Below are 27,478 nucleotides of genomic sequence, written 5' to 3' on the forward strand. Positions count from 1 at the left end.
TGCGCTCCGAGGCGCCGCCCCGGCGCTCGAGCACCGGCGCGGGGCGAGGGGCGGCCGCAAGGACGGGGCTCCTCGGTGCCCTCCGCCAGCGGCCGCCGCCCACTAACACCCCTGCTCGCCGCCCTGCGATCCCGCCCTTCCCGCCCCGCCGCTGCCGGCCTTCCTCCGTCCCTCAGGTGAGCGTCGCTGCCGATGCGCCGGGCGGGGCGGCCGCCTCTTTCCCCCCGTCCCTCCGCCGCCATGAGGGAGAGGCAGCCGGGCCGGCCGCCCCCGCGCTCCGGGTACCCCTTCTGTTCTCCCCGTGTGCCCCGCCGCCCGCCCGCCGCAGGGAGCGGCGCCGGGAGCTGCCGCCGCGCTGAGGTGCGGGCACGGCCCCGCTGGCCTGCGGCTCCCGGCGAGGAGCTGGCACGGGAAAGGGGGCGAGGGAGGCGAGCCCACGGACCTGGAAGGACCCGCAAGAGCGGTCCGGAGGCAGGGTCCGGTATTATCAGCTTGATGAAACCTGGTGCTGCAGTGTCGTGTTCAGGAAGGAAAAAGGGGGAAGATGAGCTGCAATCCAGCAGGAAGCAAACGCTGTTTAAATAAGGACTCTCCCTCCGATTTGATACTTGTTGGTGGTGAACGGAGAGGAGTGTTAGGTTTTTGCCTTGGTTTAGGGGTTTTTTGGGTGATTTTTTTTTTGTGCTCAGCATCACATAATTTATCTTTATTCTCTCACGAGCTTTTGAGCACTGTCCCAGGTGTCGCTCCTCTAAACAGTTTTCGCTAGCCAAGTAAAAAACACAGAAACAAAACTGCCCCCATGTGTGAGCCACAGTGCTAAGTTTGCACAGTGCAACAGGGAGTGAAGTTTGCTGGTGTAAATCTCTGCTCAAAATTTAGTTATGTGGTTTGATGTACCATGTAAGACATGCAGTGGAGTCTTTTACTCACCTTGGATATACACTGGGTGTCTTTTACTTGCCTTGCATATACACTGGGTGTTTTATTCTCCCTCTTTCTTGCAAAAATAGGTTGTAATATATATTTTTAAAAAATCTCTGCCAAGCCTACTACACAGGAAGAGCATTCATTTGTACATATGAAGAAATATTTCCTTAAATTTCACTCTAGAACTTTGCCAGATGGTGAGGATTGTTATTTTCCTGATTCCTTAAAAGTAGTAAGACCCACAGCTTTATCAAAGTTCTGAAATGTGTGTACTTTATTATTTTTTGACATTATACTGATGTGATATGATTTTGCTACTTTGATTGCCTTTTCAGTTCTTAATTTTAAATGTTGTAGTTCTTTGTGTTATTAAACCCTAGGCCACAGTCAACTAATAGTAACTAAATACTTTGGGTTGCATTTTATGCACTGAAAAAAGAAATAAACCAACCCACAGACAGATTTTCTCATTTCTCTCTGAAACAGAGATTGGGAGGGTGTTTAACAAATGAAAGGAGAGCATGACTGTGCTTGCCATGTTCCCTTCCCATGGAATCCAGAATGGCCTGGGTTGGAAGGGACCGTAAAGACCAATGGTTCCAACCCCTGTGCCATGGGCAGGGACATCTTCTGCTAGACCGGGCTGCTCAGAGCTCATTCCATGTATTGATGATGGCTGGCTTGGATCTCTGGGACTGTGACTGCTACTGCCTTGTAGGAAAACAAGGTTCTCTCTCAGGCAGACTGCTTCCAGATGACTGTGTCCATGTATTGGTTCCTGATTAAGGCTGCAGCCCCAATGATGAAGACTAACTAAATTTTTAGGGAAATACCTGCTGTATTGATGATCTGTTAACATGTTGTGTGTGATGTGAATTTTTAGAATGCCAAGTGCAAAATTTTGTATATAGTGTGTAACACTTTGTGGTGTGAGGGTTTTTTTTGAAGGTCTTTATGTTTGTTTGGATTTTTTAAAAGAAAATATAGCTGTTGTTTTGTGCAATAATGTCAGTAGTTCCTTCTAGGTTCTGAGGGAAGGAAATTAGTTTTTAAATTCCATCCTGCTTGGTGTTGAAATACAGCAGTTTAATTACAGATTTTCAAGTAGTTGCTGGGAAATGAACTTATGAATTAATTGATTTAGTATTTTTGTAATTTACTTTAAAATCTTGAAAATCCCTAATAGGTTTAGAAGTAAAGTACCTCAGGGCCCCACAGCCTTTCAGGTGAAGGACATCTTTGATCCAAACTAGTAGCACTCAGAAGGCCAGGAAGTTTTGCTGTTGTTTCTTCCACAGTTATGATTTATAATGTAATCTGATTCAATTAGGTGTTTTCATTTTTATGTTTTGTTGAATGTGTGTAGTTGAATTTGTTAATGCTTCTGAGACTTTATAAATAACAAATTATTATAATACAATGTTTTAGGATAGGTTTTAGAAGAGACAGGAGATTTACTGACAGCTAAGAATAGTGAGTTCTAGTGCTGGGTTGAAATGCAGCCTATGACATCATGGCCTGATATTTTTAAAGGCTTTTCTTTCCTGTGAGAAGTGCAGATGAGTACCATGTGAAGTGACTAAGCTTTCCAGTCACTGCTTATAAAACAAGATGTTATCTAGGAAATAGTTATAGGGAAGACAAAAATCTGTCAGTAACCTTGGACTGTTTCTTGGTTTTCATAAATGTTGAGCAGAGAGGACTGTATGTGTTCTGTTAAAGCTTGTGGTGCTGGAGGCGGTCTTGGATTTATTTCCTACATTTGTTTGATCCAATGGCTCAACATTACCATGTTTGATAACGATTGGTGCTATCTTGCAGCCTGCTGTGCATGCTGGAGATGCAGAAACCATGTAGCAGAAAGCTTTGAGCAGCTGTGGATTATCAGTTTCTCCCAAGAGGAATATAAAGTGGAGGATGAAGGCGACTGGATTTATTTCCCTGTGGACGTTGGTTTCGCTGCCTTGTGGCCCGTTAGCAAACCCCGCGGAGCGTGAAGATGTAGTGAAGCATGCAATAAAGCTGCACCGTGGGAAAGGAGCTGTTATCACTCAGAGGAAGCAGTGGGTGTTGGAGAGCTGCAGAAAACTGTCTGGTCTTCTTCGCCAAAAGAACGTTGTTCTCAACAAACTAAAAAATGCCATAAGAGCAGTTGAGAAGGATGCAGGACTGTCTGATGAAGAGAAACTTTTTCAGGTGCACACCTTTGAAATTTTCCAAAAGGAGCTAAATGAAAGTGAAAACTCAGTATTTCAGGCAATCCATGGCCTCCAGAGAGCTCTACAGGGTGACTACAAAGATGTTGTAAATATGAAAGAAAGCAGTAGACAGAGACTGGAGGCCTTGAGAGAAGCTGCAATTAAGGTTGGTTTCCCCGTGTTTGTTACTAGAGTATTCATATTCTACCTGTGATTTTAACTTTATTATGGCACAGTTTCAGTCTGTTTTAATAAAAAAAGGATATCTACATAAAACTTGCTATGTTTACTGTTTATTAAAGTATTTGTTTTCATTAGTAAATTTACAAGTAATTCTGTTGTAGAGCATAAAACGTATTAGTAGTCAGTAGTTCTTATCTTAAAGCTAAGCATAATCATAAGACCTATGGCAAATATAATGTTAAAGGGAGAGGGATAAGAAAAGTGAATCAGTGCATATAGCACAGTTGCACTAGACAAGCCAGTGGCATTAGCTGAGTAGAAATAATGCCATCAAATGGTGGAATACTAAGGGGTTTTTTCCATTTTAAATGAGAATTGCTCAATCAAAGTCCGCAGTTAAAACAGAATGACTTGCTGCCTTTCATTTCTGTGTTTGTGTAGTCTGAGTAAAATGGACATGCAAAACAGTAGGTGACTAGATTTTTAAACTCAGTATTGCACTCCCAGCCTAAGAAATGTAGGTTTGAAATGCAGTGCTTCCAAGAAAAAGTCAGCTGAAATAACTTTGTCAAGAAAAAACACGGATGAGTAACAGTTGAACACAGATATTCATGGAAAGTTTGAGTTCCCATGTCCCATTAGGTTGAGCACAATCTGCCACTGTCTTCTGCACTTTGTAGTGCTCAGACAATGTACTGAGTCTCCAATTGAGAGAAAATGCAATTTAGTGTATTTGGTATTTAAATTGCTCTTTTTCTTTCTCTACTCCTCAGCCACTGGAGGAATATATTAAGAATTTTCTTTGTATTCTGTCTTCCAAAATAAGGGGTTGCCCTTGCACAAGGGAGCAAGAGAAGGAATAAAAATGTAATTGGCATTTAGCATTTGAGTTGTGAGAGTCTCTGAAGAGCATTTGTGCTAAGAAATGTGCAGACCTTGACAGGAGAAGCTGGAAAGAAATTATTTGCAGTAAAGGTGTCCAGTGAATAGTGCCAAGATAGGCTGGTAGAAGTAGAAATTAGGATGTAAACTTGGCAGACTGGAGTGATTCTGTGCAGTGGAAATGAAGAGTGAATTACAACAAATTTGAATAGGGAATAATTTGTATCTAGATCTATTCTGATGAACTACTTTATATGACTTGTATAGTGATATTTTATGGCATCCCCTGCTGCATAGAAATGTCGTAGAAATTGTCATGAGCTTTACTTGGGTTTCTAGCTTTTTACTTTCTCAGAGCTTGTAAAATAGCAGCAGTGAGGCATTCCAGAACCTTCTTTCCCATTTACCTAATTCTTGGTAATGTTACTGTAAAATAGTGAAGTAATTTATCCTTGAACTTGAGAATGGTGCCTCTTCTAGAATAAGGCCTTTGTGTACAATGATATGTTTTAGAGGTGTGTCCTGTCAAAAGTTTACTTTTGCTGAAGTGGATCGTGCAGGCTTTTTTTGTATTTCAAAAATATTTACTTGAGTGAGGAATCTTTTGCACCTTCCTTCTTATGCCATGCATGTGGTTATTTAAGCAGAGTATTTGTGGTCCTAACCTTATAATTGTTGTATAAAGGGAAGCAAAAGATTTTTAAAAATGCATGCCAAAAAGATGAAAATTGCATGGGATACATTTGTTTTGGACTTGTTCTTAGTTCATAAGACACACATTAGGTCCAGCTTTGTCCCAGTTTCATTTTACTGTAACGATTATTTTGTTGGTGTACTCTTAGAGCATCTATTTTTTTTTAAACAGTGAGTGAATGGAAAATACAAGTAACTGTAGGGGGTGCTGGACTCTTCCCTTTATTTTATTTCTGTTGAGTAGAAATTCTTGGAAGTCATTAGTGCTGGGATATGTATATGTCTGATGAATTTCTTGCTGGTTCTGCTGCTGTGAAAAGATACAGTGGGATCATTCATGGTATATGGCAGGGGGAAGTAAGAAAGAAGCACTGAAGATGATTTCTGCCTTCTTTTGCTCCAGGATCCTGTTTGGAAGTTCAGAAAAAAAAGTAACAAAATCTTACCTACTTTTTAATTAGCTTCTAATTTCTCTGATACCTTCTAATCAGACATGGGTGGAAAAAAAATTACTTAAAAGTATTGCAAAGATGCAACATCTTCTGCTTGTGCTTTTGTCTCTGAATACATACTGGAGTGCAACAGCAACTCTGCATTCTGAGTCAGCATTGCCCCAAGGTCTTAATCTTCATTTTGCTCATATGTCTTCAGGCGTTCCTATTAAGTACACAATCCTTATCTGTATTGCTTTTCTTAAGAGGTGGCTTGTTGTCCTCGTGATCAGGTGTCTCCAATCCCAGCCTGAGTTGCAGAACAGTGTTTGTACTGTGATGCACTTCTGCTTAGCATGTAGCAGGCCGTTTGAATTAACTCATGCTTTCTGTGGACACCATTGCCTGTGGTTGTCCCAGTCTACTGCTGTCACATTTGTCTCTTGGTGGAAACAGATGCCACTTTAATAGACTACAAAAACTTTAATCTTTGTTAATTGTAGGAACTTGAAGCTAAACTCTTATTTTTTCAAAGCTTTTCCACCTTGCTATCTTGGGAAACTTCTTTTAAATTAGAGATGATTTTTTATGTAGTTTGCCTATAGCTGTGTTCAGCCTGTTTGTCTTGGCCAGTGGAAAGGACTGGGATGGGCTCCTTGCACCCAAAACCTCTTCTATTTTTGAGGGGAAAAAATCTTACCATTATCAATTTCACTTTGTGTTCTAAGTTGTTGCTGAATTAGCAGAGAATCTGCAGCTCATATGGGGGCTGTTTCTTACATCTTTTGAGCTATGTCTGCTAGCTGAGAGCAACAGATAGGAAATGTTTTTCCTTGAGGCTGTATGAGAGTGACTGTGTCTCCTACTTATGTGTTGCATAAGAACTAATTGTTGACATTGGGCCAAACGCATTAATAGTTACATTCTTCCCAGCTCCAGTTATTTTGGGCTCTGGGTAACTTTCACCATGAGGGTGTAACTATGATAGTTCTAAACACCAGCAGACACCAGTGCTGTGGTTTCCTCACAGTCAGAGGCATTCATCCGACTGTCAGGATTTTAAAGGGTTCGGCTGCAGTCACTGGTTGTACTGAACATATTCTTCTCTTGGCATCAAGGAATTGACTGAATTATGAGCATGTTCTTGCGGGTTCCAAGGGGAAAAATGTCCACCTGCAAATGTGTGGAGGAGGAGACACTACAGTTATTTAAGCATAGGTGTTTAGGACCATATAATAAGCTCAGGTTATTGAAGATATCTATGGAGGGTAGGCAGATAAAATACACAACCTATGGGAGATCTGTGTTCTCTGATTTCTAACTGGGCGTGGCAGGGGCATCTGGGGACAACAACTTGTGTTTTCTGGGAATTGAGTCAGACCTATAGATTGCTTGCATTATTTTGCCTGGGGTTTTATTTTTTTCTTTTTAACAATATTAGCTTTTTAAAAGAGCAGAAGAAGGGTCTCATCCAGGTATTCTCAGCAACCTGAACCTAACTGAAAGGAAGGAGTGCTGCCCTTCTGTGTGTTTCCTTATAGCTGTTCTTTCAACAATCTTTAAAAGAATAGAGACATGTAAAGGAAAGAATCTTTTTTCCCCAAAACCCTCAAGTTGTTCTCTGTCAATACACAGTATTCTGTTTGGTTACTGTCATGGTAACTCTGTAAAAGGTGTTAGCCCCAGTTGTTAGTAAATTAAGCCTTTCAGTTCTCTTTTTGAACCTGAAACATCATAACTTTATCAGGGAAATTACTGAAATATTTTCACACCGTATCAAACCATATCAGCATATTTTCTCTTTTTACTTCAGAAACCAAGTAATTTCAGAAGTTGTCAGTGCAAGCTAATAAGAGGCCCAAACTGAAATAGGATGAAAAGGGTGTTTTAATTCTGATAGGAAAAGTACTTTTTGGGAAACATGAACAGGAAGCTTGGCTAGAGTGATTGGCTGCTCATCTCTACCGCAGCTCTTCTTTTCATCCTGTTTCCACAGTTATTGTAATTTTTGAAAACCATAAACAGACCTCTTCCTATGTTTATAAAAGGGCTTATAAAATTAAGATTCATTGTGCTTTACATCTGTTTGTTTGTTGTAGATAGTATGGCTATGCTTTCAAGGTATTATGCTTCCCTTCAAAAGCATGAAGTTCTAAACTTGTATTTTGCTCTGAAATGTTTCCTAGAGTTTCTCGAAGTAAATCCTTTCTTATATTTTCTGGATCATAACCTTGGGGCAGGTCTGCTGTTTAATGTAATAGAAAAGGCTATTGGTGAATATTTTGTTTGGTTGTTTTGTTTTCTTGCCCACTTACCCAATGAAAATTGGCACAAGAAAAATCAATCTTTAAATATCTTCATGACGTCTATATTGCTTTTGCAATTCCACTGATAAAATGTTTTGTGTCAAAAGAAGCACACATTTATGTCAAATGTTTTTTCTGCTCAAAGGCCTGCCAACACTTTATCTGTGTGTTGTAAAATTCAACAGGAAGAAATGGAATATGTTGAACTCTTAGCAGCAGAGAAACACCAGGTTGAAGCCCTTAAGAACATGCAGCACCAAAACAAAAGCCTGTCGATGCTTGATGAAATTCTGGAAGATGTCAGGAAGGCAGCTGATAGATTGGAAGAGGAAATAGAAGAGCATGCCTTTGATGACAACAAATCTGTAAGTGATGCTTTAGACTCAGTCATTTCATTGGAGTGTATTTATTTATAGTTGATGTTTGCCCTGTGTGTATCTCTTGTGTTATATAGTTGTTAGGATTTTAGTGTTTGTTGAAGAGTGAGCAAACAGGAGTAACTGCTCCTTTTTGCTAGTGATTTCTGTAGTTTTGATTTGAAAGTGCTCCCTGCAGCTGCCACTTTGACAGGCCCAAGTGTGGTACATGTGAGTGATACAGCCCGTGATAGATATGGCATCTCTGTGGTGGTGGGGATTGTGGTGGTTGGACTTGGCAGGATATGGAGTTACCGTATTCAGCATTGTCTCCACTTCTTAATTTTCTTGAGCAAGTTATGGCAGAGCAAGAATCCTTGCAGTTGGTTTTCACAGTCTGAGAAAATATATATTTTTTGAAGGAAAAATCTGAAATGTGTTTGGGATGTTACATTCTTCCATGTCTGACTTCCTCTGTGTTTTGTACCTTGGCCTACCTGCACTGCTCCTTGTTTTTATGCCGCATGATGGGACAGTATCCTTCAGGCAAGGCTATATGTCTCTAGGGCCAGGAATACGTCAGTTTATTCTAGTGTCCCATTTTTCCATCTTCACATAGGCTCCCTAAATTGGCCCTGTTTGCATAAACACGGGTTACAGTTTATTTGGCTTCTCCTCTTGGGAGGTTTTTACTGATTTCCAGGTTGACTCCCAAGGTGAGCATAGCTCTTGAGTTCTGCTGAGGAGGCAAAACCAGTTTCTGTGCAGCAGAAAGCCAAGCCGTGTGTGGTTTTTTTTTTGTTTTGTTTTGTTTTTTTTTGTTTGTTTGTTTGTTTTTTGTTGGTTTTTGTTTTTTGTTTTGTTTGTTTTTTGGTGGTTTTTTTTTTGTTTTGTTTTGTTTTTGTTTTTGTTTTTGTTTTTGTAGTTGAGCTCGCACCGAGAGAGTGGAAGCCGGTTTTTTATTTCGCGTGCGGCAGATGCGAGCGGTGGTGCCCGTGGGAGCCGGGCCGGGCCGGGCCGGGCCGGGGCTGGGAGCGCCCTCTCCTGTCCCGCCCGGGGGGAGCGGCCCCGGCCGAGCCGAGCGGGCGCTCCCTGCGGCACCTGGAGCCAGCGCCGCCTGCTTCCGCTCTTCCTCCCTTCTTCCCTGCTGTTCTGCTTGCGGCTCCATCCCTGAAAGGAATCATGAAGTGCAGCCTTGAGCTCTATGTGCTTCTCCATCATTGCAAGGAGCATTTTTTTAAACTAAAACGGTGGAATTTTAGACTAGAGAAGCGTTAATACAGTAATCAATATTCTCATAAAGACATAAGCTTCTGTTAAAATATAGCCAAATAGTGAAGTGTAGCAGGTAAAAAAAAAATAAATCTGCACTACAACCTGAGTTCAAGAATTGCTGTTCTGAGAAATAAAATCCTGAAAATAACTAGGTAGAAACAGTTCTTATAACATCACCTTCAAATTTACAGGATAGTGACCTTTTCTTAGCAGTCTTTAGTTCAGATTTTTGTGAACTGAATATCACCTTGTAATCTCCAATTGGTTTTGTTCAAGGTAAGAAAATGTTACTTTTAAAGGCATCGAGTTTTGATAAAGAGATTGAAAGATTTTTAGAGAAGAAACCTGCAGTATTTTTAGTTGGTGTGACAAAGTTCTGTAGAAACTTCAAGCACAGCTAATAGTTCTTCTGTTATTATGATATACTTAATTGACTCTCCTTTTTTTTTGTTTGCTTGATTATTTGTTTTCGTTTTTTAAAGGTAAGAGGTGTAAACTTTGAAGCTGTTTTAAGGGTGGAAGAAGATGAAGCCAACTCCAAAAGAAATGCTTCAAAAAGAGAAGTAGAAGATGACTTAGGACTTAGTATGCTTATTGATTCTCAGAACAATCAGTATATCCTTACTAAACCCAGAGACTCAACCATTCCTCGTGCTGACCATCATTTCATAAAGGTAATAATTTCAGAGACATTCTTGTCATTCAAGAATGGATTGAGTCATTCTTGTCATTCACTTCTGGATTTAGTCCCACAGGTTTGCATATCAGTACTATTTGGTTGGAGTGAGTATAGTTTCAGCATTTCTCTGCCTGCAGTTATCCCAGCATTCATGACTCCTCCATCTATGGTGATTCAGCCATGTCTTCCCTGCTCTTAGGTTTGTCTTCACAAGACTGATCATGATGCCACTCTGTGTTTTTATTTGGCCTCTCTTGTTGCACCTTTGAGGCACTGTCCCTTCTCTCAGACTACAAAGTGTTAAAGTTACTGCTGTGCTTAATAAGCCACTTGCATGTTGTCAGTAGACAGAATTTATCTGGTTGTCCCTTGTGATGAAAAAAGGGATACTGAAAAATACATAGACATGGTAGAGTTTTGATTGTATTTGTGCTTTAAATAGAGTAACTGGATTGGGATTTTTGTTTTAATTGTAAAACCCAAAGCAGTTCTGTTTCACCATCTTGTTTTAATGAAAGGTGTCATTCCACCCAGGAAATTGCCTACTTTCTATGATATATTGAAAATATTTATAAATTGATTTAAAGTCCCCCAGTTACTTAAGGTCAGTACCTCATCTGCTTCATCTGAAAAACTGCTGTGCTTACACCTACTAAAACATTGAAGTTAATTTACAGAAGTTTTGTTTTCGTTTCACGTGAAGTAGTCTACATTTAATTTTACAGTGGACTAAAACATTGAAGTTAATTTACAGAAGTTTTGTTTTCGTTTCACGTGTAGTCTACATTTAATTTTACAGTGCTATTTATCTTTTGAAAGATAATAGTCTTCAATTTTATCCTAAATTTGTGTCCTTTGTATTAATGCCTTTATAAATCTTATGTATTTAGGATATTGTAACAATAGGAATGTTGTCTTTGCCGTGTGGCTGGCTGTGCACAACAATAGGATTGCCAACCATGTTTGGGTATATCATCTGTGGAGTACTCTTAGGACCCTCAGGACTAAATAGTATCAAGGTAAGTGTGCAGGTTAGTTCTTGACTGATTTAATTCATTGAAATATTTAAAAGTAGCTTTAAAAGGATATGGATAGGATAAAAGGATATAAGCCTCAAATGTATTTAAAAAAAAAAAGATATCCCCAAACATGAACCTTTACAAGAGGAGAGATTCACATTTTATGTCTTTGAATGATTTTGTTTCAATCTTTTTTTCTCCTATAAAATTATGACAGTTATTGAAAGTGAAAACTGGAGGTTGTGTATTGTGGAATTTTTATGTCAGGTTTTTTTTTCTTTCTTTCTTTTTTATTTTAATCATAAAACATCACAATTGGGAGCCAAATTATTTAAATGACATAAAATGTACAGAAACTTGCAAAAAGTTTCAGTGCTGACAATGGAGGAAGCATTTAAAACAAATAGTTCCCCAAGGAACATAGCTTGGTTTCTAGAGAGTTATTTTGCACCTCTGTAGTGCTTTCATCCACCCTGGTCCCCTTATTCCTTTCCCAGTACCCTGCCCACATTCCTGAGGTCTTTTGAACCTTTTTAGCTCCATCACGTGTACCCTGGTTAGTGGCTCCTGTGAAACCGAGAGCTGTGGTTGGCTGGACATGTTTTGATTAAGTGCTCTGGTGTGCATTAAGAGATTGTTTAGCCAGCAGGCAAAACAGAACACATGCTAGGGCTGCACACTAATGTCTGCTTAAGTTGCATGTGTCTATTAAACTGATATCCATGAAACCACTTGGAACTTGCTGTCTTTGCAACATCTGCTCCTCCATGGGCTTCTGTTGAAAATGATTGTTGAGCTCAAAAGTAGGGATTAGTAGAAATTGTAGGATTTTGTTGATCTTGTATTGGAAGAGATTATTTAATCTCAGCCTCTGTCTTGTATGTAATTTCTGGGTTGAGAATGTCTGGGAAGTTTGATCACTTAAGACTGAGAAACAAGATTGTAAGCTTGGCATGAGAAAGAGACCCAACAACAAATTTCAGGACTCTTACATTAAAGAAGATGATGTGGTCAGAACAGATATGAAAGATGTTTCTTAAGAGCAGTTTAAGTGACTTGCCTTCTTGTTGTGGAGCTGTGATTAAATGTTATTCATCTGGATAATACTCTTGTTGACTGGGTCTCTTTTCCATTTCCTAAAAAAGTTGAATGTCTGAGGAACTAAGAAGGCAGGCAGATTCTAATCTGGCAGAAAAGATGGTTTCCATCCCCACTTCTGTAAACATTGTTTTCTTCTACTCTGGTCCATAAATACATAGAAAAGAAATACTAGGATTTTAGAATAGAATTGACTATTCCAGTCAACTGCCTGAACAATTCAGGGCTCACCAAAAGTTAAAGCATATTTTTAAGGGTGTTGTCCAGATGTCTCTCAAACACTGACAAGCCTGGGGCATCAATCAGCTCTTTAGGACGCATGTTCCAAGGTATCACCACCCTCTCAGAAAAGAAATGCCTCCTGATGTCTAGTCTGAACCTCTCCTGGGGCAGCTTTTGAACCATTTCCACTCATCCTGTCAGTGCATAGCAGTGAGAAGAGCTTAGCACCTCCTTGTCCACTTCCTCTCCTCAGGAAGCTGTAGAGAATGATGCGGTTGCCCCTCATCCTGCTTTTCTCCAAGCTAGGCAAACCCAGAGTCCTTAGCTGTTCCTCACAGGACAATCCTTCCAGCCTTCCACCAGCTTTGTCTTCTTCTGGATGCATTCAAGTACCTTCACATCCTCCTTCCATACTGGGGCCCAGAATTGCTCACAGTGCTCCAGGTCAGGCCTCTGAGGCCTGAGGCCACACCAACACTGAATACAGCAGGATAATTTTGAGTGACTGTGATGCTCTGTTTGATGCACCCCAGGATGGGGTTTGCCCTCTGCTGTCTCACACTGAGCCTGCTGTCCACCAGCACCCCCAGATCCCTCTGTGCAGGGCTGCTCTTCAGCCACTCCTCTCCTAATCCATACTTGTGCCTGGCATTACCCCATCCCAGGGGGATTAGAATCCAGCATTTTGAATAATTTCCTCATTGATACATACATGTATCTATTGAACAGAACTGGCCTGAGAGCCCTGAGGGTACACCAGTTGCCAGCCAGAAGTATGCCCATTTTTCTGTTGTGATGAGGAAGGCCACCACTTTTCTTGCTGTTGGATCCTTCTCTCTGTAGCACAAAGGCTGGTAATTGTGCTGGTCTGAGATGGATGTGTGGAGCCTGTAGGGAGGAGAACCACAGCAGCCACAGTCTAGCAGAAAGATACCAATAGACCAATAAAATAACTAGCCAGAAGTAGCTTGTGGAAGCAAGCCTTGGAGATTTAAGAATACATGCATAAAACATAGCCTATTTTTTTTCAACCAGCAAGTAAGCTTACTGCTAAGGAAACTTTCCAGTCTGACCATTCACAAGGCTCTCTGCCTTCTTCACCTTCATGCCCTTGTTATCCCAAAGGTTGGTAGTTCACTGTCCCTTGTTGCAGGCTCCCACTGAGAGTTCAGTCTCCATCTCAATCTGCAGCTTGCCAGCCAAGCTGCCTGGATCAGTTCCTCAACACTTACCAAGATCAATGCACATGTGCACTTTGGGTGACCAGCACTCTCCCACCAAATTACTGCCTAGTATCAGCCAGGTGATGGGAAAAATAATTGCACTCCAAAGGTGCTCTGGGAACTTCTGATGTCATAGGAACAGCAAGTGAACTACCTGTGGAAACATAATGAGAATCAATTTGTTTTGTAGCGTACTCATAATTTTGTATCATAAGTAGACTGTTGTGCACTGATATTTTTCTTTTTGTTTTCCTAAGTCTATTGTACAGGTGGAGACATTAGGAGAGTTTGGTGTATTCTTCACTCTCTTTCTAGTTGGTCTGGAATTTTCTCCTGAAAGATTAAGAAAGGTATTTTTTTATAATATCTCTGTGTTAAGGGATTTAATTGCTAATTACTGAAACTGCAGTTTTCAGTTATATTTTAGATTTTTACATACTCCCTACAATACACTGGTGTAGCTTTATACATTTTTGAAAAGACAAATATGACATTTGCTTCTGCACTTTGGAAAGAACAGAATGCATTATTTATTCAGTGCCTCAAAAAAACCTACATTTACTCCCTATTTCAGTAAAACAGTTTGATTACTAGAAAAATCTCTCACAGTTTGACAGTCCACCTCTGCTTTATTTTAACATGCAGTAATGTGCAGTTGCTGTTATGGAGTGTCAGGGATGTTTGCCATTCCTGTTATAAAAAAATCTGAAAGTTTAAGTACTCCAAACTGAATTGATAATACATACTCCATTGGCTAATAAACTGATTAAGCAAGTATGTTGACATAATCTGGAATATTAAATTATGTGGCCACCAGAATTCAGCAAAATCTACAAGTTCCTTTTGATCTTCATTTAAAAAGAAAATGTTATAAATCACCTAGAGTTTTAGTTGTGGAAAATGCGGCTACAAATATGTGAAGAATTGCGCTGTGTGATCTGTTCCTAAACTGATGGTTATGAGTTTATGATACTGGAAAAGCTTTAATTGAAATATGTTACAATTTATGACCATTTAGCTTAATCTGCTGTTTCTAGTCCATCTAAAGTCCAAGATAAAAATCAGTAATTCAAGGCTTCCTAAACTGTAGTAGGTAAATTGCAGCTTCACATTTGCTTCTGCACTAGTTTGGGGCAGGTTACTGGTATTGGTGTATTGTGTGTATTTCAAAACTTACTGGACCATTTGGCCCTTAGTTTCTCCTTGAGCTTTGGGGAATTCACCTGGTTTCTGGCAGAGAGTCTTTTGGGGTACAATATTTACTCAGTGTTGTAAGCTGGGACTTTTAGGTGATCTTGTGTGACAGTCCATACTCTGTGACCCGGTATGACAGCCCCAGATCACACATCTTTAACTACTTATTTGCAGTGAAAAACATTGTAACTTAGCAACGAGAAAAGTGTCATAAGAACTTGTTTTCTTCCCAAGGTATGGAAAATATCATTGCAAGGACCCTGCTACATGACAGTTCTGATGATTGCCTTTGGTTTACTATGGGGGCACTTGCTCCAAATTAGACCAACACAGAGTGTCTTCATTTCCACTTGTTTGTCTTTGTCAAGCACACCACTGGTGTCCAGATTTCTTGCAGGTAGTGTTCGAGGAGATAAAGAGGGTGAGTATGACTTTAAATGTGGACTACTGTAGTATCTAATAAAAGTTGAAAGAAGTGACTTTGTAATACTTAAAGAGAAGCTAGTTAAAAAAAAAAAAACAAACAAACAAAAAAAACCCACTCTTAAGCCTGGTTTATAAAAAATCATCCTTATTTAACACTGGCCAGTGTTGTGTGTATTCTTGCTAGGAATTGTACTTGATTTGTACATAGCTGGTCCTCTTTGGGCAAAGACAGTGTAGTACAACCATTGTAGTACTCTCCATTGAGAACTGACTTTACTGAGTATCTGGAATCCTTGAACTTCTTAAGAGGTTACCAGATTAGCCTACTGCTACCTGTCATCAGGGCAGAAAGGTTAATTTAAAAAGTTCACATCCTTCTTCAGGAAACAGAAACCAGTTCTGATGGTCTTTCATAGCTAATAGCTCTTCAAATAAGGACCTTCAAGGGCCATATTTTAGCTTCTCAAATACTTCTAAATGTTTCCTTTTGAAAGTTTTGACATTGTGCTTTCTTCCACTTAAATCTCCCTCATACAAATTGTGTTCAAGTACTCCTCACCCTCTAGAATATTCATTCTAATGCCAGAATTCAAGGTGTATATTTTACACATGCTGGCTCGAATGCGTGTCTTCAGAATAAAGTCTGTATACTCTCAGTAGAGGAATTATACTCAATGTGTAACTAGTGCTTAACTGCTAAGCAAAGTCTGTGTTTTAATTGTGTAACAGAAATTTAATATTAATACTTTGTTTGTGTTTTAGTATGTCTTCATAGATACATTTTAATTTACCTATTTATGGGTTAAAAAAAATTCGTAAACTGCTTTGAATGACCTCCAGCCTATTACAACCTATATTGGGCTTCCATTTGATTAAGCCTTTTCTAGATTTCTGAGCATTTGCAAACATTCATAGTTTCTGATGGCTGTTTCCATGACCACTTTGCTGGTGTACAGGGGATATTGACTACAGCAGCGTACTGCTTGGCATGTTGGTGATGCAGGATGTGCAGCTTGGTTTATTTATAGCTGTCATGCCTACGCTTATTCAAGCAGGAGTGAGCACATATTCCAGGTAAAAAAAATCATTGTATGGATCTTCCCTCTACCCCTTGCAATTAGAATGTAGATTGTCAATATGAACATGAAAGCACTGCAGTTAATGTCAGTTCCATAGAAAATAGTTGCTCTGTTCAGTGAGATTTCCTTTACTGTTCCTATTTGTTGTGAAGTAGAAACCTGTAGTAGTCATCTGAAAGTAGTTGTATGAAAATAATCTCCTTGTGACAGCTGCGTTAATCCTGTGTGGTAATTAAAATTTTGAGTGAAAAGTTTGTTACTGTAAAAAAAAAGTTAATTTCTTCACTCTACTTTATTCCTGCAGGGCACGTTTTTGTCAAAGACTAAGTGACAGTATTATTGTGCCTAATGGCTTACCTTGGAGATTAGTCAATGAAAATCTTTATGAGTCAACATGGAAGTAAATTCTAGACTGTAAAAGAGGTTTCTGGGCACTCTGCAGATTTAGTCTTAATCTTGTTTGCTAATGTATCTAAATACCTTCTTGATTTGAGCATTTATGGAATTAGCTATTTTCATTTACAGGGAACTGGTTGGGAAATATGAGAGTACTTGAAAGAAACTTTTTGTTTGTTCTTCTCTTCCAGCATTTTCAAGGAAATTCTGAGAATACTGATACTGATTGGCCAAATTCTGTTTTCTCTGGCTGCTGTTTTTCTTCTATGTCTTGTTATAAAGACTTATCTCATAGGACCGTATTACCGCAAGTTGCACACAGAAAGCAAAGGGAATAAAGAAATCCTCATTCTAGGAATAACTGCATTCACCTTCCTTATGTTAACGGTAATCTTTTGAATTGATAAAACATTTTTATACGTGTGGTAGATTACTTCATCAGTATCACAAAAGCCATCACACTTAGTGTTACTGTATATACATGTGCCTCTGTAATTATCTGGTTTTAAATTGTTTTAAAACAACCCCTAAATGTGCCGATGATTCCTGCATTATAGCACAGATGAGTAAGAAGAGATACAATTTGAATGTGAATCAGCTGAAATTCTGCTGGTAACTTTTAATACAGCCGGTTTAGGAATCTTGATCTGAGTTTTAATTGTGAGCTACTTCATGTATTTGAAAACATTCAGGATGGGTTTTGAGATACTGATAATGACATTTGTGACATTTGCTCACAAATTTCTTTTGAATAGCAAATTCTCAACATGGTTGTTACTATAAAATAATTTTCTTTTTGTGTGAGAGACACATTTTGGGATGAAGTTAAAAAAGTAGAGAAATGCCTTAAGGTTTGTAGATTTTGATTAACCCGATTTGGTGTAGTTAATTTCCCCTGAATTCTCCTTTTCATGTTTCAGCGTTCTGAAGAACTACACTGCTGGAGAGCAGAATGTGACAGTTGCTTGATAATGTTGTGGGTTTGACACTCCATTATCCTGAATGTGCAGATTGTTACATCTCCCAAGAATAATTAAGCCAAAAAGTTCCTGTGCCTGTTTTCCAGGGGTGTTTGCTTAGTTACTGCAGTCCGACAGGAAAACCTGACCTTTGTCAGGAAGAAGGTTAAAAATAAGTTAGTGAGACCATTGCTTTAGTTAGTGACTTCTACTGCCTAAGTTAAAAGTTCCATTGCTCTAAACAGCTATTCATATTTCAAATGTGTCCTCTATTAAGAGAAGAAACAAAACTAGTTTTACCTTTTTACTTTCTGACAAGCAGACATTACACTCGTAGAACAACTTTAATAAAAAACAGCAAAGAAACCACTTGTGTAAAATATTATGGTACCATGGCTGACATAGAATTGGGCTTCTCATATCCAATTTGCATTTCAGATACACAAGGAGTTTGTCTACGTGACTTTACACAATACATGTGTGTACACATACATGATGGGGGGAATATGTTTGAGTTTGTTGGGTTTATACTGTAAACCCAGAAGGCTTCTTCAGCATTTTCAAAATTCTTTCCTTTTAAAATTGATGAATAATTTATCAAAGGGAATGCTACAAAGTATACTGCAGGTAACTTCATTGAACCAGTTGAGATGCTTGATATTCACTGACATTTATAAATTCATTATAGTAATGGTACAAGTTATAGTTTGAACACAAACTTAAAACAATTAAAAAGTGAAAAAATGTTTGCTTGTTGAGTTGAATAGGTGAATAAACAAACCTTCTGGAAAACCCATGTTAATTGGTATAGGTGCTGTACTTTGTCAGGAATACAAACATAGGATGAGTGATTGCAATCTAAGCTGAAAGCGTTGCATATCTCTGGGAAGGTTAAATTAAAGTTTGGGTGGCAGGTAGGAAAACAATTAAACTCTCATGGATTCTGCAAAGATCTTTCTCCTTGGAAAGCCAAGCCTAAATATTGAAGGAGTTAGTGTAATTAATCTGCAAATACAGAATTTTCTGTACTGATGTAATTCTAAAAAAGCTTTTGAATCTGTAGAGGAGAGAGCACCTATTTTAGCATCCTTAACCGAAGACAACTCTGCAGCTCCATTTAGAAAATTTGAGATACATTTTTAAATAAAATAATTTAACTCACTTTTTAGCTTTCTGTGTTACATTGCAGGACACATTCTTTCCAATACATGAAAAAGAGACTAGGAATGATAAGGTGTTCCTGCCTCATGCATATAGTTACTTATTACATGCTTCAGTGTTGGCTGGGTTTCTGGGGTCCAGCTAAGCTTATTCAGTGTTTGGATTAATGTGTAACACCAGCACATGTAATGCTCATTATATATAAAGTTGATTTATTTTCCTTGGTTCCTGTTTTTGAAAAGTCTCAGATGATTAATTAAACAAGAATTGCCATTTCCCTGCTGATAAGGGCAAATTCTGTATGGGAGAAAAGAGGGGAGGTGAGACAGAAGAGGTTCCTATACTACAGTGTGAGTAAGCAATTTTCATATAAGGATTATCATGTCAGTTGAGGAGCTTTGAGTATTGTGACTTTTGAGCATTTCTGAACTTGAGTCACTTGGATAACACTGCAACTTGTTACACCTGCAAATATTTTAGTAAGACTTGGAGCTTTAGATACCCTTTCTGTTCTCAGTATTCACAGAAAGAATTGAACTTCCCCTCCCTTTCATCCTTCAATTAGTTAGGCAGATCAGGGCTGGGAGGTGGGGATTGTGTCAAGTGCCAATCCTGTAATAGTGTAGATGACACTGACACCAAGTTGTGCATCTTTGGATCATGTGCCTTGTCTTCAGTAACAAAGGTTCAGTAGATCATTCTTGTACTTCTTAGCAACTCCTTTTCAAGCTTTGAGTTATGCAGGTAGCGGTTTGATTGTTTGTTTTTTTGTTTTAATTGGTGAACTGTTCTCCTGAATTGCAACATAAGGAAGAAATCTAACTTAGGGTTTTAAACATGACCATTCAGGATCAATGGCCAAACTGGTAGTTGTAAGTCAAGGTATTTACCAGGATGAGCTGAAGAATATGTGAGCCTAAGCATTCAGTGGGGTACTGTTGCTTTTTCATGTTCTATATGTACAGAAACATTACAAGGAAAATTGTTTTAAACACTGTCCTGATAGTGAAGTGCTGTATTGGAAACCTGTGGAACAACAGTAATCAGTTTTTCAGTTTTTGAAAACTGAAATTGTGGAATGTTATAGGGAAAAATATAAAACCTGACCTGACAAGAAGGACAGCAGTTACATTTCCATGTTTATAGGACTGTGCATACATGTGGAGAAAAAGTGACTTCTAGTTTCAGTGCCAGTGGTTGACCTGGGATGCTGGCTGCAAGTGGGGGCAAATTGCTGGTTTGCTTTATACACCAAGAAGAAAATACAGTGATGTTATTGCAGTACTTTACATATGAAAATGTACGATGTTTTTCTGCAGTTTCTTATGGATATGATTACTAGTACTGTAATATCATTCTTTGCTTGCCTGAAGTACTTCTCAATGGCTTATAAACTGCTTATGTCTCTTCTGTCAATTAAAAGAAGATTAAGGAAGAACTGTAATCTCAAATATTTTAGTTAATTATTTCATAAAACACAATTGAGACACAGCTTTTACAAGGTTCACTTAAAATTGTTTTGATTTCCATTACAGCTTCACTTTCTAGAGATGCAATTTTAAAATTCACCTCTTTACTCTTGATCAGATCTAAGTTACTAAAGCCTGAAATTCTAATACTTCTATTTCCACCAAATTTTATTTAATTTTACTGACTTACCATATTCATTAAGCTTCTGGATGATTGAATAGCAATAAGATGGACATCATTGGAGAATATAAGCAAAAGAACTGCTGAACAGATGGTTGAGATTCACCCAGAACATGTTATAGCAGTAATGTTTATTTCTTTATTTATTGATGTGGTGGAACATTTGAACATAAAAATCCATTATTCTAGTAAAAGCAAACCAATCTTTTCTGAATTGGAGTAAAATTGGACCCTTGATTACAACTGAAAACTTAGTTGTACTGAGAAAAACATGTGTATTGACCATGTTTTTCATGTAATTTTGACTGAAAAAGCTTTCTGTAACGTAGGAGTTGAGAAGAGGACAGTGTAAAGCCCTGGGATTAGTAATGGCCAAAACCCTCTGGGTAAAGGTTGAACATCAGAAGTGATGCAAGCAGAGAGGGAATACTAAGTGCCCAATACTCTCCAGGTTTTGCTTATGTAAGAAACTGCTGCAAATGCCTTCCTGCCAGTAAAACAAGTCCTCTCCAGTATGTTTGTGCACATGTGCCCATACATCATATATGATAAACCCTGATGCTACAGTTTAGCTGAGGAAATGTGTCCACTTGTAGGTGATACCATGGGACAACCAGCGCCCAAGATGGGAATTGTAAAAGGAATTTATGTACAAAGCTATGTATAAAAGGTTGGACTCAATGATCTCAAAGGTCTTTTCCAACCTGGTTCATTCTGAAATCTGGAGAACAAATTGGAGGAGGGGAGAGAGTGTTAAGAAGATGGTGTAATTTTTCATTCTTTTCTTGCACTCTGATACCCTTTACACTTTTCTGTTTGTGGAGTGACCTATGGATTTTGTAGAGCTGGAGTTGGGTAGTACCCAGAGACTAGACAAGAAACAGTAAAACTTGCCTATTTTTTAACCAGGCCTTTAGCTTATACTTGCCTTGCCATAAACTGAAGGAATGTAATTCAGTTTTTATGCTGTGGGAACAAATTCCCAGTTAGACATGCAGTTTGCTCCAGTTATGTCTGATGCTTTCTGAACAAACATGTTTCTTTCACACTCAAATTGTTCCTTGCTTGAAGAGTGATTCTCACAACAGTGCAGTATCATGCAATTCTGGTACAGGATATGCTGTATGTCTTCCTTTATGGTAACCTAATCCTGTCCAAGGGAATGTTTAAAATATTAGCTATAAAAGTTTTGACGTAGAGCTCTGTTGCAGTTGACAGCAATTAAGTATGGAAGATTATAGCTGAGTAGTAAAAATAATCCCAGCTTTATTTGAATAGGCTGTATTGGATCTTAATCATCCAAAAGAGGCTGTGACTTTTAAAACAACTAATGTATGATTGAGAAGAATTTAAATGTTTCCTATTCATAACTGTTGCCTTAATTTTATTCATCTCTTGGTGATTTTAAAGTCCTTCATGTATATATTGTCTTCTTCCCTCTTACAATTTAAAATTGTTCTAAAAAGCACTGAAATTCCTCTTGGTTTAAAATGAGATTTACATTACCTTGTTTGCTTTGCATGATCAGCAAGTAATTATATGAGTTGACAGAACCAATTTATCACCTCAAATATCTTGGAATAAATTACAGACTGTTATAACAAATGCACTTATGTCATGAGCATTCAGACATTATTACTTCCATACACAAATGTCTTGGGGTTATTTTTGGGTGCCATCTTATGCATAGTGTGGAGACTTATTGTGTCTTTTGCACTGCTCCCTTGGAAGTGTGGACACCATTCAAGATACGATGAATGCTGTCTATTAATGTACTATAGTGTATTCTTGCTTAATCTAAATTAGAATTAAAGTAAGTGATTGGTTTTAAATGTTCTATTAATATTAATAACATTGGCCTTTCTCAGCAAGATGACCATCTACATCTGTGTGATTTTGAAGTAATTTTTAAAATATATACTTTATACCATACTATGCATTAGAGGTGCAGTTTGCTTTTTTTTTAGTGTTCCAAGCATTGCCTTAAGCAGTTACTTTGTGTTTTGTTTAGTCTCTTTACATGTTTAATCTCTTCTTCTAGTACTGCATTAAAATATTTAAAAAGAATGAAGCAGTCTGAATTCTTTCAAGTAGTCATTGTGCTTCATTTCAGCAGTTTACTTTACACACTTAAATGAATCCTTATTCAGTAAAGCCCATAGGCACATTTGAATCAAATTTACAATAATAAAATGTAATTTATGCCAGAGACTTCTGCTAGATTGAGACTCTTCTCCCAAATATAAGCTTAGATTTTCATTTTTTCCCTCTTGTTTGACAGCTGGAAAATACCTTGTTCTTACTGCTTTATTCCACAGCCTGAATGTATTATGTAATCCTGATTCCAAAGCTGTCATAGTCTCTCTGACTTGTGAAATCAGATGCTGTCCATAAGGGTCACACAAAGCATTGCAATGTAGATTAAGAAATTTATTTTTGTTTTTGTGGGAAAGGAGGTAACATAAAGGGAGAAACTAGATTTGTGAGTCTTATGTGTAAGTACAATACTACAGAACATAAAAATACATACACTGAATTCTGTTGTTGAACTTGCATAAAGACATAGTAATTTCCTGCATTTGGTATAATGTAAAGTTTTATAGTTTCACTGTGAAATGGTGTATAAAGTCACTCAGCAGTAGATTCTCTGTTATTCCTTAACAGATCACAGAGCTGTTGGATGTTTCAATGGAGCTGGGATGCTTCTTAGCTGGAGCTCTGATCTCTTCTCAGGGTCACATGGTTACTGAGGAGATTATGTGCTGTATTGAACCAATACGTGACTTTCTTGCCATCATTTTCTTTGCATCTATAGGTAACTTCCAAGAAATCTTACTTTAAAATATTTTATATTTATATGTAATATTAAATAATGTTAAATCTATACTATATAAAATATATACAATCTATATAATATATAAAAACATTGCTTACAATGTGGATTAGGAGAAAAAAATGGTGTCTGTAGTGTGAGGGGAGGAGATAGATTTTATTTTGTTACAATACTGTTAATTGACCACACCAGTGGTTTGCCTTTGCTACTGCTTTTAAATGGAACATTCAGTTTCAGAAGCCATTTCGATATTGTACTTCCAAGTCTTGGTTTAGTGTCAGTTTTTCAATGTTAATTCTGAAATCACCCTATTTAAAACATTTAACTAAATATATCAAGATAAAAAGGCCTTGGTTTGGTTGTTGATTTGTTGGGGTTTTTTGAATGTTCTTTTCTCTTTTGGGCAGCTGTATATGTAATTTGTGCTAAAATTGTAGTACTATTTGTGTCAATTGATAGAGTAGATTTCAGATTTTTGTGACTTGGTTTTCTATAGAAGCAGAATGTCATAATATCATAATTTTGTATAGCTTGTTTCTTTGGAAATTTAGTTGGGAGGGTATGATCTGCATGTTCTCAATGCAGGGAGGAAATAATTGAAAGCAGATATGTCTCAGACACTACTTGAATGCCAGCTGAAATGCAGCATTGAGGTATAAGACGAGGGAGTAACTCATTATTCTTGATATCCAAAAGGAGTTAACTCAGAATACTTACAGTAAATCAGTAACCTCCTTTTGAACTGCTGCATTCTCCAGCTGTGTGTGCATGCCCCAATACACTTTGTCTAAAGCTGGAACTCTTGCTGAGGTGCTCTGCTACTGTGGGTGAGGAGACAGGCCCTGTGAAAGCAGCTGCCTCTCCCTGTGGGTTGTACAGGAGATGCTTGTCCCTATGTTGGGGACATTGCAGTGTCTAAGAGGGGGTTTGGATGTGGCCTGGTGCACTGATCCAACCTCCTTCCACCCATGTTTACCCAGAAAGTTTGCTTGGATTTTTTCAACACCACCCTTAATTTTTCTTGTGCTGTTATTTTAAGTTTTTAATTGTTCTTTTTATCTCCACATATTTATACAGATAACAGTAAAGTCCCATCATCAGCCCTCCTTCCACCCAGGTTTACCCAGAAAGTTTGCTTGGATTTTTTCAACACCACCCTTAATTTTTTTTGTACTGTTATTTTAAGTTTTTAATTGTCCTTTTTATCTCCACATATTTATTTGGATAACAAGTCCCATCATCATGATAATTTTAATGTTTTTCCTCATATACCTGTTTGATACTCATTTTGTAACAAAAACTAAAACAAAGATGAAATAGCTATGCTTGCCAGTCTTAATTTTATTTTCAGTTTTTTAATCCAGCCCATGATGATAGCTTCTGGTGATGAGTCAGATTACTTAGTAATAAATATGTTTATTTGACTAACTTATTTTTTAATAATGGAGGGAAAGTGATGAGCTCTGGTGAAACGTGGGCCCATATTGACAAGCTTGCATGAGTAATTGCTAAATGCTTACAGATGTAAGGTGTTTATGTGTTTCAGTAAAGATGGTGATGGAATGGATAGTGTTATCAGGAATACAAAGCATGACAAGTAATCATAAGCCCCAAGTTAATTTTGCAAGGGCTTGAACAAAAAGCCTACACTCTTATGGCCACATAAATTTTATAAGACTAGAGATAAGACTTTCCTAGAATAAAAGAAAATAGCAAGACCTCAGTTGGCATGTTAGCAGTACTCCATACAGCCTGTATTGTACTCTAAGGAAATTATTTTAGTCATTCTGCTACAGAATTAAAAAAAAATCTTTTTAACAAATTTTGCCATTATAATTGCAAGAAGGGGAGGAAAGAAAGTTGTGTAACAAATTGGTGTGATTTTACAGAAAATGGTTATTATTCCTGCTTCAGAAGAAAATCAGCTAAAAAAATCAGAACTATGTTATAGGCATCTGACAAAATGTGATAATGCTTCCTTGTTTAAAAAAAACAACCAAACAACAGTAACCTGACAAAAAAAAAGAAGACACAAAACCCTAAAAACCTGCCACCCTCAAACAAAATCCCTTTCTTCCCCAAATAAAAATTAGCCTCCACTCCCCCCTTTACTTTCAGTTACTTTTAAATTTTGTACTTAACAGGAAATTCTGTGGCAAGGAGGTAGGTTTTAAAACAAGTGATGTGATGTTGCAAAGAAAACCTGAGTAGAACAAAAAGTATTCCTTAATTTTTCTTCTTATTAGATTTCTTCTTAAAGACTTCTTGCTTGCTTTCTAGTTACATACATACACATGCAAATTATATGTATATATAAATATACAGAGATTTACTCTGTGAAATTATGTAAAAGCCACAGGGAAAGATTCTTCCCCCCTGCCTAAAGAGAAGTTTGTTTATTACTATATGCAGCAAGCACCTTATAGAGAGCAGAAACACTTGAGCTCCTGAGGAACACCACTGCAGTAGTATAATTTCTGGTCCCTTTAGAATAAAGGCACAAATGGAAAAAATTATCTTAAATGAAAAGTGACTGTAAGTATGTAATTTGGAAAAGTTCATCCCTGTTTTGCTTGTCTTAAATGCCTGCTTTTCTGTTCTTACTACAGAAATCCTTCTGGTGCCTTAAAGCTGAGCTGAATATTACTTGTTCATGTAATATCCATAGCAGTGGGCCTGCCCTCAGCTTGACCTGTGCAATGGTACTGCTTTCAAATTTGCGCTTGGGTGCATTTGTGGGAATAATGCACCTTTGCAGTTAGGCATTAACAGCTGCACTTTGAGTTGCACTCTATCTGTACATTCATTTAGGCCTCTGGGTGTTCTTCAAGGTTCCTGGCACTCCTTATGCCACCTCCTGAGGTTAGAGAGTTTCTGTTAGTCTCTGTCCTTAATGGTAGTTTTGAGAGAACATCGTGACCAATCCCTTAGAGCCACATTTTGGGCACTTTCCTTCTCATTTCTGTTTTTGTATCTAGTGCACAGATCTTTACCCATACATCATTTGATTTTGTTCTGATTACTTTTTGGAAAGATGGAAGGCATCTTTCATAAACTGTGACTGGTTTAAAAATGCTCCATTCCTTTTTTGGTCTATATGTGGAGTATAGAGATTGAAACTGGGCATGAAGACCCTCTCTGCCACTGGTGAGGTAGCAGATTACTTCCACAAGTTGTGTGTTCTCAGTGTGCTGTACAGATGTACCACCTGCCAGGTTCCACGTTTCCCTTCTGGGTAACTCCTGTGGTCAGTGTTGGACCTTGAATGCAAGATGCTGAAAATCCTTTAACAGCTCAGGCTTTTAATTCAGAAGGTGGGTGATGCTGACGCTGCCTGCACCACCGCTGTCCAGAACAAACATGTACACAAGGATTGTCCAGTGAGCCTCTTCACACTTCCATTGAATCTCAGAAAATCAAAGGAATATCCCAACTGGAATTTGTTAGGCGGCATGCATCGCCTTCTCCTTATCCATCCAGCTCTACTGCTTTGTTTTTCTGCATGGAGCACAATGAAGCTTGGAGGTTTCATGCTCTCAGAACTGACAATAGAGTCAAAAGAACTTTCCCCTTTGGAGAAAGATTAAGAAGATTGGTTTCCCCTCTGCTGCTTAATGATCTAGCCAGGGCTGTAGTATTTATTGCATTTGCAGCAGTGATCTTAGGACTCTTGGTAGACAGAGCATCTCAATGCATAGGTAACGTGATTTTTCTGAGTGATGTCCTGTCTTGAGGATGTGTCAGAATTAATCCTACAGGCTCCAGTTTGACCCTCAGACTTAGGATTTTTGTACTCTTGCATGCCATCAAGGATCTCCAATATTGCTTTTTTGATGTTGGATCTAATCAGGATGTGGTCAGGATCTTCACATGCTCTTTAGAGGCTATCTATCAATTGGTAGAATATGCCTAATTGAGGAAAGAGGAAGTTTATTTGTTAAGAAAAAAGTACTTTTTAAAAGATTGTGCAAAGTCTTGCCTGCAATTGTCCACAGAATGCATACTAACTTCTATGAGTGAACTGTGCTTTTTGGCTTGACAGTGATGCACCCCAAGGCCTCTGTTCCAGCTCTTTGCGAACACTGCTTGGAGCTGAAGGTCTGGTAGCTTGTGGCCCATTCTGTAAAAGTGTACCTAAGTGTTATCCTAGCTGTTGACTGCTGGCCAATCTGACATCTGCTGATGACACTGCTGAAGTTTTTGAGTTATTTGAAGTGTTTCTTCCATGTTAGAGAATGATTTCAGAATTACTGCTGAGCTTAGACAAAATCTGATCAAAACCATT

At 38.3% G+C, this 27,478-nt stretch overlaps 1 protein-coding gene across 3 annotated transcripts in view; it reads left to right on the forward strand.

Annotated features, from left to right (window-relative positions):
* Positions 1-38: 38 nt before the first annotated feature.
* Positions 39-27,478, forward strand: part of TMCO3 (transmembrane and coiled-coil domains 3) — a 37,333-nt gene continuing 9,893 nt past the window's right edge. Inside the window, exons 1-10 of one of the 3 annotated variants that reach the window (XM_039714145.1) lie at positions 39-176; positions 2,752-3,294; positions 7,809-7,988; positions 9,737-9,928; positions 10,824-10,952; positions 13,753-13,845; positions 14,924-15,110; positions 16,072-16,189; positions 16,782-16,977; positions 23,025-23,175. In XM_039714145.1, the coding sequence (XP_039570079.1) occupies positions 2,848-3,294; positions 7,809-7,988; positions 9,737-9,928; positions 10,824-10,952; positions 13,753-13,845; positions 14,924-15,110; positions 16,072-16,189; positions 16,782-16,977; positions 23,025-23,175 (1,693 nt within the window). In that variant the 5' untranslated portion in view covers positions 39-176; positions 2,752-2,847. The other 2 variants (XM_039714146.1, XR_005628052.1) reach the window with 2 other exon arrangements.

The sequence above is a fragment of the Passer montanus genome, unplaced genomic scaffold, assembly GCF_014805655.1.
Source record: "Passer montanus isolate IOZ18808 unplaced genomic scaffold, ASM1480565v1 scaffold3, whole genome shotgun sequence".
NCBI classification, from domain to species: Eukaryota; Metazoa; Chordata; class Aves; order Passeriformes; family Passeridae; genus Passer; species Passer montanus.